Below are 16,644 nucleotides of genomic sequence, written 5' to 3' on the forward strand. Positions count from 1 at the left end.
CAGATGGAGAAGTATGATTCGTCACTCCACAGTGGCGGCATGCTTTACACCACTGCGTCCGACACTCTGCATTGCGCTTGCTGATGTAAGACTTGGATGCAGCTGCTCAGCCATGTAAACCCATTCCATGAAGCTCTTTATGCACTGTTCTTGAGCTAATCTGAAGGCCACATGAAGTTTGGAGGTCTTTAGCGATTGACTCAGCAGAAAGTTGGCCTCAGCGTCTGCTGACCCCACTCTGTCATTTTACGTGGCCTACCACAGTGTGGAATATTTAGTAGCGAGGAAGTTTTATGACTGGACTTGCTGCACCGGAGGCCTCCTTTCACGGTACCCCGCTGGAATTCACTGAGCTCCTGAGAGTGACCTATTCTTTCACAAATGATTGTAGAAGCTGCATGCCTAGGTGCTTGGTTTTATACACTCGTGGGCATGTAATTGTTTAAAACACCTGAATTCAATTCTTTGGATGGGTGTGTAACATTTATATATGTATAGCATTTCTTATAATCCAGTTCCAATGTCTGAATATTCTTACTTTTTAAAATTGCTTTTTAAAAGGGGTGTCATTGCAATACTACGCTATTATATTGTTATTTTGTACTTTGTTTAATCATTATGAGCAGGGCTGGGTGAAATGGTAAGAATACTGTATCATGATATTTAAAGACATTTTCACAATATTTGTTGCAATATTTTGTCATGCAGGAAAGACACATCAGTAGCGGCAGATCCTTAAAAACTGTTCACATGCACAGTTTTGCACAAACCATCTTTTGCTTTTATTATTCTGCAGATGCTAAAGGTCAGTCTGTTCATTCTCTGAATATAGAGTGACTCCTTTACAAAAAAATCAGCTGACTGCAGTCTTCCATTAGACTAATCAAAATGAACGCAGGTTGCGATGAGAGCTTGCCAGATGTTGTCGGCATAATCAAATCAAGTCTCCTTTTTTAAGTGATTACTGTCAATATGACGCCATTCATTGCAAAACAACCTGATAGCATGTTTCAACCAAAATAAACGCTGTGCTGTAATTTGGCTGCCTCTAATCACAATAAGCAAAGTCATGCAGCCTCAAACAAGCAGCGGCAAGGCAGATCTCCAAGGTTATGTTTTCTCTTGGTGTTGGGAAAATTAAGGTGCATGAGCTTGGGAAGGTCGGAGCTCGGGAAACGACGGCTTGCTATTTTTAGAGGAGCTGCCAGTTGTGACAGTGCTGGGGTGCTAACTGTAATGATAAAGTCATGTAGTGTAGTCGAGTGGGCAAGCAGGGTGGAGGAGGGACGTCATGAAAGAGAGAGAGGATGGATGAAACAGTAGAGAGACAGAAAAAACAGGTAAGGATCTAAATAGAAACACGAAAGAATTGTACAACTCAAGGCACACTTTGATGAATAACAAACATCACCTTAACACATTCACCTGAACTAATCTGCAGCAGCTCCGCAGGGCATCTTCACTTCTTTACACATCACTACCATGATCAAACCAAAAAGTTTCATAAAAGTGTAGATTAAGAAACATTGGACAGTGTACTTTTAACAGCTTTTTGTCTGCATCCATGCAGACGCCAAGGTTTCTGTCCAGAAGCCATCATTTCAGGTCAACACAGGTCCAGATGTCCGACCCCCACAGGTCAGAACTGGGCAGATGTTTGATTCCCACAGAGAGCCACCGCGCTAAACAATCAGAGCCTCTCTTTGTCTGCTGATGTAACAGTGGAGCGGGCAGCAGTTGGCCTCATCTGTTAAAGCCAATTTAAAGCACATTAAAGCTTTAAAGAATCCACTTGCTTTAACTGTCCACTGTACATTTCAAAATGTAGTTGATCAGCCAAAACAAGTCTGGTGTCGAACAATTGTGTCTTTTGTTACATAATGAAGTAACATAGAACTCATAAATTGGATCATTTTGTGGATCAGCAAAAAGGAAAAAATGACAAACACAAGACAGTAATTTTAGCTAGAGAGTGACTGCCTCTCTCTTGCAGTCCGTTTTTTTTCTTTCATCCCATACCAGAGTAAAAGGTTATAGAGGAGTTTGTCATTCTAAAGTTGACTTACTTGAAGAGTTCTCGTTTTTATGCTTAGCCCAAGTACATATAAGACTCCCATGCCTCACACTAATAGAACTCTGCTCTCCACTCACACACCAGACTGATGTCGCTGCAGATGTGTGGCCACACTTAAAGTGTTGCCTGGATTATCTGTTATCTGTTACACCACTAGTTTCACTATGTTCTAAAAGTATTTCATAATGCCCTTATGCTCTGTGACTTTTATTACACTCTAAGGATTACTAATCGGTAACTACATGGAAAACAATGGGAACTGGCTGATTGTTCCTAAGTTATAACAGTGGGTGAGAAAAAGCCAGGAACCAGCTGTGGTTCCGAGGTGGTAAGAGGATAAACACTCTCCCACACTTGAGGGAGAAACACACACCTAATAATAGCCTGAATAAGCCTTCAAAGGTTGTGTAGACTGTATAGGCCGAATCGAAATGAAACAGACTACTTCATGGGGAATTTCCTATTTGTGTCACAGCACTGCATCCCTTAGCATTGCTTCACAAAAGGAAACAAAACTCCTAATTTTGTAGTTTATCTTTAGTCTGGATGTCCTTGATTAATAAATGCACTTAAAATGTTTAGATTTGCAACATGAGTTGAAAGTAATAACTGATCATCCGTGATTAGACCAAGGCTTTTTGCTTCTGTAGATGGAGTGCCCAGTGAGTTCTCAAAGGAGATGGCAAGATCATTGTGAAGTCCAGCAGTACCAGGGATGTACAGCAGCTCTGTCTTGCTGGGGTAGCCCCTTAAGAATCCAAGGCCTATTACACACTAACGTGTATTACATTTACATTTACATTTACGGCATTTAGCAGACGCTCTTATCCAGAGCAACTTACAAAGTGCTTTGCTATTTACCCAAGAAAAGCCTTAGCTAGTTAGAATAGACTAATAATACAAAAGATACCTCCAAGCTTAGACATTACTAAACACAATACAATAAGGCGACCATAGAACTATTCGTCCCAGTACTCTCTGAAGAGGTGGGTCTTCAGTCTGCGTTTGAAGACAGCGAGCGACTCGGCCGTTCGGACATCCAGGGGCAGCTCGTTCCACCACTTTGGTGCCAGGACAGAAAAAAGCCTGGACGCTTGTCTTCCGCGGATTTTGAGGGATGGTGGGTCGAGCCGAGCCGTACTTGAAGCTCGAAGGGCTCTTGGTGCGGATCGGCTTTTGACCATTGCCATCAGATGCGGAGGGGCTGGTCCGTTCTTGGCTTTGTAGGCCAGCGTCAGGGTTTATTATTCAGTGTACCTAACCCTAACTACAGGGACTTCTGTACAAACTGGTGGGGCTATTCTTTGGTAACAGAATCCTGTAATAATACTTGTTTAAAAGTGTTTTATGATGACAGTGAAAAAACGTATGAGTAGCTCCTATAACATCACCTCGACTCATGTCTGCATATTAATGTCCAGGACTGCGGCTGATGTTTGTTCTGTATGAAATATGCTATCAGGTTCAGATGGCCTGTAGACAACTGCTTAATTCAGCACAAACGTGAAGAGAATTATCTTACATCCCAGCACTGTTGATGCAGCAACAACATCCAAAACAGCGGTGGCCGATGAAACGCCAAGTGACGGGCAGGTCACTTTACTGCTACCATTACCCCCACATCATCCCGCTTGCAGATATAGCAACAGGACTTTACAAGGCTTTTGGCAGGAAGGTTACAAATTGCTCCCTGAGCGCTAAGCATGTCAGAATGTGAGAAAACTGTCTCCTAAAATGTTCTTGGCACCGAGCAACGTGCTACTAGAATAAAACTGCAGTCAGTTCTCCCCATGCAGGCTAGGCCATGACTCTTATCATCTGTTTTGGAAGACGACTAAAAAGGTTCATTACCTATCCTTCAGCATTAAGATGCTTCACTGAAAACCAGTGGCAAAGAAAATGAAATGTTCCAGCAGAAGATCTTTCCAGACTCTCTCATGAATTATTGAGACACTGTGCAACACACAGCAAACACACAGGTTCCTGTGAAAACTACGACTAAAGCCAACAAATAATCACAAATGCAAACCATGTTTACAGTCAGAGTCCGGTGGGAGCTAAGCTTATCCATAGGATCGATCTAATCTTCTGTCTAGTCTGGCAACCTGTTATTGAAAATCATTGAGGCATATGCTTCCACAGACGCAAAAAGATCCTAAAATTAGCAGCAACCAATGCGGCATCTGCCAGAATGCAGAGTACAATGCAGAGTGCCACAAGCATGCCAAGCTTCGACCGCCGCAAAGCTGAGCCGTAAAATTGGGCTTTAAAAAAACAAAACAATATGTATGTGTCCCAGTGTTTCAGGACACCTCCTCAACCTTTTATTTGCACAAACTGGCATAAACTGGGTGTGTCAAGAGGTTTGACGTGATGGGAAACAAAAACGACAAGGAAAGCTGACAGGCAGTCATTTCTGGAACAGCATGTCTTGGCTGTTAACATCTTGTCACAAACAATGGCAGAGAAACACATAAGAATTACAAAATGCCTTGACTTATTAAAGAGCAAAGAAAACTTTTTGCTTTTGCTCTCATTAGTTTTATGTAAAAGCATACTACACTACAGTTGCTTAGAAAAGAATATTGTGTATCATGCTAACAAAACATATCACTATACGATAAAGTGCATGTTTGAGCACCACTGGTCATAATTTCTGTTCCTGTGAATAGCTAAATGAGTAGAAGATGCATATAAAACATATTTGATGATATTGTATTGTAATTTTTAAGAATAATGTATTATTTTTGTTCTGTACATTTGTACAGTGAAAATTAAAAGGCGCACTTTGCAAAAGTTTGGGCAAAACAGGAGATTTAAATTCTCAATTTTACCAAGGTTTAGACCTTAATTAGCTTGTTAGGAATGACCAAAGCTTACAAAGCTTATTCAATTTAATTCAATTCAATTCATTTAAACCCTTCTTTAAACTCGCACTACATTGACTCTCATTTACAGTGCAGCCGAGGCGATACATTAAATATATACTGAAAATGAAAACAATTGTACAATTTGTATAACAGTTAAATAAAGGAGTAGAACTCAAATTTAAGCAAAACATAAAAAATACTAAAATATCAAGTGCAAAAACATAGACAATAAATAAATAAATTCAAGTGAAAGCATAAAACAAGAAACTATGATTAAGCAGTAACTAAAGATAATTATGAAAAATAAAATAAAATGCTAAAAAAAAAGTTAAATGAACTAAAGTAAAGTAAATAAACTAAATAATGATAATAATGATAATAATAATAAAAATAATGTTATCTAAAATCCAACAAAACAGTTGCAGGCTGTTTGGAGGTGGTTAGAGAATTAAAATGACTGCGTGATACCAGTGAGCTGAGCTGTAGAAAATTTTGAAATTCCAGCTTGCTGGTGCACTTGTAGCTAAAAGCAGTTTGTAAAGTACCATCTTAACGAGTCTGATGCATTTTACAGGCCATGTGGACTGATGAAGTTAAAATACAACGTTTTTGAGCAATGGAGGGGGAAAAAAGGGTGCTGAATTTAATTAAAAAATCTCTCCAACTGCTAAGCTTGGGGGTGGATAAAACATGGGTCGATCATCTTTTTCATGCCATTGTATATAACCACTGTTAAAGTTTCCATACAGTCTGTATACTCCATACATAAAAAAAACAAGCTGTAAAAACAGCTTGATGTCACAAAAAGCAACATTTGTACATACAGTATGTCCACATACTCGACCTACACCAGTTTATCACCAGCCCTTCACACTGTAGTTATTGAAAGTGTTTTAATCAGACTGCATTTTTTAATGATACAGAGCAGCCAATTAGAAGAGAAGCCATTTAAATGTCAGCCCTAAAAGCACAGTAACAAAGAACAGTTTGTTTAATTCTAAGGGATGAAGAGAGGTTGCAAAACGTGTAAATTAACTACTCCAACTCCAAAATGACAACTGTTACTAAAAGTTTTCCTTTGAAGAACAGTAAGAGTCGTAAATGCACAGGCTCAGAGAGGATGCACAACATACCGCTGTCAATCCCACAGAACACCTCCAGGCTTGAGCCACTATGCTGTGGGGGACTGACGTGTCATACACTCAAACAAAACACACACACATACACTCTCTCGCCTCTATTCCAAGGCACCCGCTGGCTTACTAATGTAGGGCCATCCATTTTCGTACTATCTTTGCCTCTGGATTTTAATAAAACCAGCTCTCTGATACCCTGTTGCTGGGAAACACATCACACAATTGCTAAAAGGTTTAGTGACCAGCAGGCAAACCTCTTTTGTGTGCAAAGCTGATCCAGCAAGCAAAATGGCCTGCGAACAGCGCAGATGATTTAACTGATAATTTAATTCCGTTTCTGTTGTTGTGTAATATGTTTACATAATTTTCACAGTTAGGCACAGTAGATGCTGCCACGTTTCTAAGGCTGCAGGAGGAGCAGGATAGTTTTTCTGCCTCTTTGTACCAACGTGTTCTCTTTTGAGACTGCTACAGAACACTCTTTTCAAACTATCACAGTCTTTGGGATGGTATGTTTGGCAGAAATTTAACAGATTTCCAGTGGAAAAGCTCTATGCACTGTGTAACTTATTCCCACTATAAAAGAAATGTCCTAATTTTCAAGATGGTCCAGCTATTCTTTGTCCCCAGGTAGGCTACACCAGTGTTTCTCAACCCTGGTTCTGCTTTAACACAGTTGGGAGCAGGGCAGGGTGCCTCCTGGACCAGGGTTGAGAAACACTGGGCTAGACAGTGACAATATTTCAACATTACCATTCTCTGATCATAACCTTATGTTCTGTGGTCTCTACATAGGTAAGAAAGTGACACAATCTGTATCTGTCTTAATCTGGCCAGCCAGTCTCTAAGGCAGTAAACACAGTGCAAAGTTATGTAAAGTCAGAACACATTTATGGTCGACTATACAACTTGTGTCAAGATATACTAGTATAGGCGCCCAGACTGGCTTATTACATCCATAACAGATATGGAGACAGTTATAAATCAGATAGCACAACTTTATGGCTCTTTCAGCCGCTCATAAGTCATGCGACATGTCTCGGCCACAAATCCCAACGACCTCTGAGCGGAGTCTGGAGCGGCGGCAGCACAGAGGCAGCAATGACCATCGGGGAGTAATAAGAAGCAGTGCGATTGCTCACCTTGACGTAGAGCTGCTGGAACTCCTCCAGGTTGAGACGGCCACTGGGGCAGTCCTTCAGAAAGCCTTTGTACCACTGCTTGAGCTCGTGCTCGTTAAACTCTGTGTTCTTCACCAGGTCCTCCATCACCTCAGGGGTCAGCTTGCTGTTCTGTTTCCCCATGGCGTCTCTCTGTAGGACACAGGCCAGGGAAAGTGTCAAAAGAAATCCAGCATAGATCTAAGTACACTCAGATCTGTGATGAATATAAGGCAGTTCATGAACTGGGCAAAGTTTCTCGAAAGCATCTTAGTTTTAAGACCATGTTAGTAGATAGAGTGGTGCTCAATCAAGCTTTTAAGAATCATCTTTGTGTTAAAATGCTTTGGGGAAAACCCAGCCCTAATCGATCACTGTAGTTTTACCATAAGAAGTTGTATCTCGGATATAAAGCCAAGAAAATGAGATGTTGTGTTCCATTTTCTAAAAACATAACAAAGCAATATATGCATTGTCTAGTATACTGTCTAGTATGTTCCCTAATTAGGCAGAAACATCCCAGAAGACTATTCTGGGCCATATACTGTAAGGCACTTACAGGTCAGCTATGGCAATAGCAAGTGTACTGTGGTATGGCTGTGACAGCTGTGGTTGTGTATAGGCACTCAGATTTGAAAAACATTCCCGTCATCATTCCATGGCAGTATGTGGGCCGGATGAATGTATAAGTGTGAGTCAGATCTAGGCCATGACTGGTTTGCTATCAGTTTGCTAACTGTTTTGTGGCTTTTGTCAACAAATCACAAAACAGCAAGAGTGAGAAAGGACCTTCCAGTATATATACGGTGACTATGCTTCAACCGACAATTACAAGTACAAGTCACAAGTGAAAAAATCTACAGCTGTTCCAAGTCAACTTCTACGATTAAGACAAGAATTTAAGGTTTTGTGCTCACTCAGGTACTGTTATGCCACATGCAACTACAATGCTTGATTGTAGGCCGGGGGCCTTATTACAATCAAATGCTGCATTTCTCTGTAACGAGAAGATGTAATTGTTGTCGCAATCTCTACATATGAAATGATGTACTGAAGAGTATCTGCATCAGCCCCAAACTTGGCCCAAAATGTTTTTCTTGTGTGTCCAAAATACAAAAGTGTTAATGAAAGACTATCCAGAACCATGAATTAAGGTAGTCATTCCCAGCTAGTGGCTTTACTTGTAAAATGGACTATGCAAAATGTTTTCCAAATCTAGTCATGTTAATGGACATTTGAGGGGCAGCTCAAAGGCTGCATTATGCTATTTGATGATTAATATCATGGCTGCTGAGATCAGACCATTGCAGTGGTGCGGCGGTATAAATGTGATGAATAGAGCCAGTCAGGGGGGATTATGTCATTTGAAAGCTAACTGAGGACATATCAAATGTGGGTTTGGTGTAATCAAACAGACAAAGGAGCCCTGACAAAAATAGAATGAGCAATCAAAAATGGTGTGCAAATTAGAGTAGCTAATATGACCACAGGGAACAATGCTGGTGACTAAGATACCCCTAAACACACACATACGCAAAGGCTGAGAAAATGAGACATTGCCTAGACAGTGTTACAGTTTAGAGGAGAGAGCCTTCCAGAATAAAGACCGTGGAGGATTGCTGCAATGACAGACAGAGTGGCTTCACTGAAAATCACTTGAGAAAAGAAGCCAAAACCACTCAAATCCTCAAATTCAGCACGCTGCCATCATGCCAAATCTGATGGTCCATTTTTTGGGGCAACACTATTTTTCAGCCAACTCGCATTTGCTTATCTGCATGTCCTGCAGCTGTTTTGAGCTCGCTCTTTGAACAGCCATCACACACACATGCGTGCGTGTGGTCACTTTGCATTGCTGGCAGGTGGGCAAGTTCATTAAATAGTCCTCTATTAGCATAATTTCTAAACAGGCCATCACATTCAAAGAAATTATTGCTGTTTGCATACAGTCAGACCCATATTTGGACACTGACACAGTTTTTGTAGGCTTCTGTACATCTGTACAGAAGTACATCACATTCTGTCACATACATCACCTCAATGAACTTAAAATTCTAGTGGTTCAACAAAACATCTGCATTAACCTACGTTACAGTGAATTTTTATATGGTCCTCAAAAGTAACAGGGCAGTTCACTGATAAGCAGCTTAATGGCCAGGTGTGGCCTGTCCCCTCATTTTTTTAAGAGATATTAAGGAGATAAAATGTCTAAAGTTAAACATGTAAAAAATGTTGAATATGCATTTAGTATCTGCTCATGGGAACTCTCAAAATATGGTCCAAAGAGGTGTTGATGCGGGTAGAGGAGGCTATCATTAGAAAAATAAAACAAGTGAATTGGAAAGTATTTCAGATAGTATATTTTTTAAAAGAATGCACTGACAAGTAGATGACCACAGATTTCTTTTCTTTGCAAAGAAAACCCCTTTACAACATCTAGTCAAGTCAAAAACACTCCCAAAGACATCGGTGTAGCATTGTAGCACTGGTAACACTCAATAACAGAAAAGCCAAATTAGATCTCTAAAACTCATCAAAAAAATTCTTCCCAGTTCTGAAACAAGAGTCTTTGGACAACTTCTTTAAGAATTTGTAGAAGGAAAGGTGATCCAAAGCATGCCACATCATCTGTCAAACATGATGGAGGCACTGTCATGGCATGAGCATGTATGGCTGCCAATAGAACTGGGTCACTGGTGTATATTGATGATGTTGCTGCTGATAGAGATAACACAGTGAATTCTGCTCAGATTCAGTCAAATGCAGCAAAACATAGGATGGTGTTTCACTGTACAGATGCATAATGACACAACATACAGTGAAACCCAAGAACATCTTAAGGCCATGTTTTTTAATTCAGCTGAACAGAACAAAAACAACAAACAGCAGTAAAGGCCTGGCAAAGCATTTCAAAGAAGAAAAAACATTTGCTGATGTCCATGGGTTCCATGCTTTAGGCATTCATTCACTGAAAAGAATTTGCAAGCATGTAAAGCACTCCATATATGTATAATGATATTATTTTCCGAAATGGAGGGACTATGTAAAAACTTTCTAAACAATAATGCAATGTTTTTTTAAACCCCTTGAATTAAAGCTAAAAGTCTGCATGTACTTTAATCACATATTGATTTCTCCATTTCAAATCCACAGAGGTGGTGTACAGGCAAAATTACATAAGATTGTGCCACTGTCTAAATACTAATGAATCTGATAATATATGCAGCAGGAAATTCCACAAAGGGGAGTGGAGGACCACAGCCACAGTCTTGCAGATGACATGCAATTCCGGCATATTCATCAAACCAAAGGTCTTATAGATTTGCATCCTGACACAAATGAGCAAAAGCAACGCCCAGTGGTCTGAAATTCTGAACCAACAGTGATTTAACAGTTCACTCGAATGCTGTTTTATTTCTAAATGAAATGGGTGAGCAAACAACTGTTTTTCTTTTCACAAGACTTGTCTTTCTTTGGTAAAAGCTGATGGAGTGGGGGGTTTCTTTTCTTTTTCATTTCAGTCCTCACATCGCCACCCACACTGCTGTGCTTGGGGAGCCATTAGTGTTTCAAGTAAGCTGTGAACTGAACCTTGAGGTCATGGCCGAAGAGTACATCACAACACAAGAGGCCCAACTACAGTGTGATGACAAAACATATCCACGTCAAATAAGACTGTAGAGCAGAAACACCGCAGGTCAGGCCCTGAGCTATCCGGGGAATTCATTTCCCATAGGATCCACCAAAGGAAAGACATAAGCCATATAACAAACTAGCATTCTTAGACAACACAGCACACAACACTTCTACTGTACTTGTGCCTAGCAGTTGCCCCAAGGCCTCTGAATCAGTTAAAGTGGGGGTTTCCAATCCTAGGAATAGCCCTGCCAACCACATTTTAGCATTGGGATGGCACAACATTCATATTTGTAGTGATACCAACACTCCGGGGCACTGTATGGGGGGTGGGATTCTAAGGGTCTGTGACTGACAGGGACCCTAAAAAAATGTATTATTTGTTAATGGGGTCCAGTGTAATATATTTTCATGGCATCCAGAATTCCTGACAGCAACCCTGTCACTTACAGTTTGGCATAAATTTTAACAATAATGTAACCTGTTTCCCCGATATCAGCAGCAGAATAATGCAGTAAACAATAGAGGCATGATTCAAATTCAGTTATAAAAGTACTACATGTCTTGTAGCTTGAAGTTTCTCTGTTGAAACAAAATAACTAGTCTAATCATTAGATGTCATGAAAAGAACACTCCTTATATTTATTATCATGATATCTAATAATATCTTTTTCCGCCAGGTTTTTCCAGTTTACTGACATTTCTGACCCATCACACATCAACACCTGCTGACGCATTTCAAAATCATTGGACACCCAATGCTCTCTGAGGAGAACGTTAGCTGCCAATTCTGTTCCATCAGTTAACAGGCGCCTGCATTGGCTAGTATCACGCTGAGTGACGCTGAGAGGGGAGAGAGTGGGCCATCCTACCCACCCAGGGAGAGTGAGGCCAATAGTGATGTATGGAACGCTCAAACCTGCAATCTCTTGTAGTTTAATACTTAACCTGATAAGGACTTTTCTTACATAAATGTCCGGTTGCGTAGCTACTGCTCTCTCACAACATTTTTTTGTTTTCTTTCACATTAGGTATATTGCTATAAATAATATTTTATTTTAAATGTTACAAAGAGTATTTATATTGGATCACTGGTGTCATCTCTACTCTATTAGTGTTTTCTCTGTTCTAAAACCCACTTCAACTCAGGAGGGATCTGTTAATTAACTCATTAGCTGAATCAGGTGTGGGAACCAGGATTTGGAAACACTGAAGCTAAGGTAATGAGGACCAATCCTATTCTTGGTGTAATTAGAGGCAGATAGCAGACTAATTACATAAACTGTAAAACCCATCCCAAATAATTCCTACATTTCCCATGTCTAGATTCCAGCTAATGCAAGTCAAGTAAAGTGTAACAGGGAACCTTTGAGTCTTATTTAAGTCCGGTATCATCTGTAATTACAGAGCCCCATCTTATCTAATTAAAGGAAGGCTCGTATAAATCCGTATGCCCAACCTGCCTGAACTGCTTAGTGTTCTGCTTGTGGAGCCAAATGCTGCGCACCTGAGACAGGCTGCCAGAGGGAGGGAGATATATATATATATATATATATATATATATATATATATATATATGGTGTAAAGGTTCACTTGTAAGCGGGACATTAGCGGCCTTGACCAAACAGTGTGATGCTGGCATTCTTGGCCAGTCGATGGCCTTGCATCAGTGCCAAAGCAAAGAGGGCCTGTTGTCTTGCTGTTTCTCTTTTGAACGCACAGCCCTGCCATCAAATTTACTACCACCCCATTGTGTCATGACATGCAGTTGCTGACTGCTGCATCATTTTCAGGAGGTTGACAGGCAGACACTACCAACCAAAATTTATGGACCATACACATACTGAACATCACTGCTTTGGGGCACAATTTGCCAATAAAAAAAAAAAAGCATCCGCATAAACAAACTACCCATCAGCTGATCTTCTGTTTTCCATTAAGCCCACATCGCAGCTATTCCTGCTGCAACAAGAAACCAGTGAGAAGCTTCCCCTAGTGACAACAGCCTAGGTCCAATCGATCTGCAAGAATGATTTAGCCTTTTCAGGCAACGCGGCTTTAATGCAGCTGCACTGAATTGATTTGGAGCAGACTGCGTAGCCAGAATAGCAGCTCTGTAGAAGTGACATAGCAGAACCCCGTCCAACTCCAGCCTTGTTTCTATTCATGAACGGATTAGGATGAATCATTTTATTCATCAGTACATGTCGTACCTTGTTACCACATCTCAGACAGACAGCCCCCCCCCCAACACACACAACACACACCACAAGACTGGCATTTACAGAGCAAATGTGATGTTTAGGATTAAGGACAGTGTTTATTGGATGGCACAATACTGCTAAGCCCTTGAATGCATTATAATGACAAAGAAGGCTGAGATGCCCAGAGATCAGAGGGGCATTAGCTAGCTAAAAAAAAAAAAAGCCTGAGTCAACACAACCCTGTAGTTTCTACAGCCACACCAGCCTGAAGGGTTACGCCACGTACAAACTCACCCTGACTAGAAGAGAGGTATAGCTAGCTAGCCAACCTGTTAGTGTAACCTGGCATATTGTTTTGACAGGCAATGTTTAGGCGACGTTGGTTTACCATTTCGTTAGTTCCATTTTTCTGCTTTGACCTTGACAGTCTTAAGAGTGCTGCAGCCGAAACAGTCGAAAAAAAGACTGCAAACGGGAAGGTTATCCCCTCGAAGTTAGTTAGATAGCTATCTAGCTAGTAGCTAGCTTGGCGCTGCCCTGCAGAGGGAAAGTTTGATGTAGGATAGCGCCGGATAGCGATGCTATTAAAAGAAACTTATATAAAGAACTTAAAAAGTACAACCACACGACATGCAGCGATGTTTAACTTCTTTCTGTGAGGGGATATAGCTAGTAGCTACAAGCAGAGAGAAAAGGCAGAAGGTCAGAGCCGTCGAGCCAGCTGTCCGTTAAGCATCCTTCACTCCACGCGCAGAGGCTGACGTGCACAGGTGGACCGTTTGAATTCAAAAGGCACCAGCGGCGATTACTGCGCTCGTCCAACGGTCATGTAGCAGAACGGCTACATGTCCAAACTCTAGTTAGCTAGCTAGCTACCAGCTAGCTATATCGTGTTTTAGCTCTAAACTCGTAAAACGAAGAGCAAATTTCCCAAAGAAGAAGTTTACACCAAGAGCTCATCCTGCACAACGTCCTTACTGACAAAACCCATCCATCTGAATGCATGCAGTGCGGCTGACTGGTCGTCTCCTTAAACGCGGTGCTGAAAACGTGCCGTCTTACCTTTACGAGAAGGAGAAGGGAGAAGGCGGCGGCTGTGTTCTTCTGCTTGGAGCAGCAGTGCAGAGGTGAGCGCTGCCTGGAAGTGCTCTGTAAAGCTGCAGGCGACTGCGGCGAGTGTGTGAGCGTGTATGTGTGTGTTTTGTTCCTTGGGGGTGAGCGGAGAGCTGCCGGGGGAAAGGAGGAGACAAGCCAAGTCGTCAGTGCGGTTGGTGAAGGGACACTGAGAGAGACAATGGAGCTCAGCCTGAAGGCGCTCTCTCTCTCGCTCGCTGTCTCTCGCTCTCTGTCTCTCTCTCTCTCTCTCTCTCTCTCTCTCTTGCTTTCTCTCTCTCTCCCTCTGCCTCTCTCTGTGTGTGTCTCTCTCTTTCTCTATGTCTCTCTCTCTCTCTCTCTCTCTCTCTCTCTCTCTCTCTCTCTCTCTGTCACTCTCTCTCTCTTGCTTTCTCTCTCTCTGTGTCGCTCTCTTTCTTTCTTTCTCTCTCTCTCTCTCTCTCTCTCTCTCTCTCTCTCGCTCTCTCTCTCTCTCTCTCTCTCTTGCTTTCTCTCTCTCTCCCTCTGCCTCTCTCTCGGTGTGTCTCTCTCTTTCTCTATGTCTCTCTCTCTCTTGCTTTCTCTCTCTCTCTGTGTCGCTCTCTTTCTCTCTCTCTCTCTCTCTTGCTTTCTCTCTCTCTCTGTGTCGCTCTCTTTCTCTCTATCTCTCTCTGTCACTCTCTCTTGCTTTCTCTCTCTGTGTCGCTCTCTTTCTCTCTCTCTCTCTCTTGCTTTCTCTCTCTCTCTCTCTCTCTCTCTCTCTCTCTCTCTTGCTTTCTCTCTCTCTCTCTCTGTGTCGCTCTCTGTCTCTCTCTCTATCGCTCTCTCTCTCCACACACACACTTAGCAAGCTTGCTGTGGTGTAAACAGGCTCATGAGTGCAAAATACCTTCACCAACTGAGCTTTGTGATGGGGGCTGTACGTCCACAGCAGAGCAGATAGCCCCCAGCTACAGTGTTGCAGTAACTCTGCTTATTCATTTGAGTCCATCTGGGCTGACATGAGCACTGTAGGTGTGGTGGTAGAACCCAGAGGTCTCAGTGTCTGCAGCAGACATATATATATAGCTTTATTCATTACTCAAATACACTCACCACCAGTGAACCCTGCACACACCTTTTCTTTATTCTTTCTACACGCGTACATTTTCTTTATTTTGCTTGTGTTCTAGCTTTCGGCGAGGTGGCGTTTAACTCTTCAGATAATCTGGTTGCTCTCAGCACCACTGTGAACACTTCTGACTTGGTAAGTTTGTCTAAAACAGAGCATTTCACAAATGCAAAAATGTTGAAAAACACTCCTTGAGTCAACATTCAGTAGGCTGTGAGGATGTAAGGCTTCTATGTACTGAATACGTACCCCATGGGATGCAATATAGGGAGGTAAAAAAAGAGATGTTTGACGCTAAGGGTCATCAGTCCCATTCCTCGAGGGCCAGTGCCCATCACAGTCGGGTGATTTTTCCTGCGTGAGCACACCAGATTCAACTTGTGTTAATTAGGCCTTCCAGGTTTAATAGGGGGGTTGTTTGAGCAGGGGAAACTGCTTGATACCAAGCCCACCAGGACCAGAATTAATGACCCCTGGTTTGCTCTGTAATGGACATTGTTTTATCATCGAAGACAGCAAGATGTGGGCCCCATCCAGTACTTATGATTTGCTCTCAAGGCATGATTAATTACATAATGTAATGTACTGTGCCATATGCCAGATGGATAGCACAGATTTATGCAAACTGTAATGCCACTGGCAGGTCCATATGTTTTAAAAGACCCATAGGCTACATTTGTCTTGTATTTTATGTATTTCTATGAGGTCCACTTATAATGTTTTTATTGGCCCATGTAGCAAAATCAGTCAGGATTTCTTAACATCAATATATCCATTCTGTTCTATCTGTTCTAACTTTTCATAGAACTTCAGTGTGAGTGCCATGTCAAGCCTTTTTATTTGGATAAATTCATTGATCGTCTCCGGCAAAGGGTATTGGTAATCCATTTATTGGTATAAAAGGTAAATATTACTTCTTTTCTTTTTATTAATTCTTCTTTTCTAAATTGTGGATTTATGTGTGTTGTATCGCCAACAGATGTGACAGATAATATATCAAAGCAATTAGGTGGAGTGAATGCTTTGAAAAGTAAATATTTAGCCAATGAACAGGCAAAATTTGTGAAGCCTGAGTAGAAGTGAAGATAAATGGTTCTGCACAGCGCTCAGGTTCATTTAATCTTCTCCGTGGCAGCATGAGGAATGAAATCTGTAGTAGTGTAAATAAAACATGTTAGAGTGTTTCTGGTGGGGAGAATCATTCCCTCTCATCTCCTACATGGGTCTGTTGTGTTGGAGGGTGACAAGTTTAACATGTCCTTTGATGGATTACACCCTACTAACACAGTGTTTTGCCAACCGGATGCTCGGGCTGCTGTTTTTTTCCCCTGCTAATACGTGATCAGAACATGGCTGAACCA

At 41.5% G+C, this 16,644-nt stretch overlaps 1 protein-coding gene across 1 annotated transcript in view; it reads right to left on the bottom strand.

The window, feature by feature from the left end:
- Positions 1-14,537, bottom strand: part of vsnl1a (visinin-like 1a) — a 33,561-nt gene extending 19,024 nt beyond the window's left edge. Inside the window, exons 1-2 of the mRNA XM_072681103.1 lie at positions 14,143-14,537; positions 7,223-7,393 (exon numbers count right to left, since the gene is read on the bottom strand). Coding sequence (XP_072537204.1) covers positions 7,223-7,384 — 162 coding nt within the window. The 5' untranslated portion in view covers positions 7,385-7,393; positions 14,143-14,537. The remainder of the gene's footprint in view (positions 1-7,222; positions 7,394-14,142) is intronic.
- Positions 14,538-16,644: the final 2,107 nt, after the last annotated feature.

Source organism: Salminus brasiliensis, chromosome 1 (assembly GCF_030463535.1).
Source record: "Salminus brasiliensis chromosome 1, fSalBra1.hap2, whole genome shotgun sequence".
In the NCBI taxonomy this organism is placed as follows: Eukaryota; Metazoa; Chordata; class Actinopteri; order Characiformes; family Bryconidae; genus Salminus; species Salminus brasiliensis.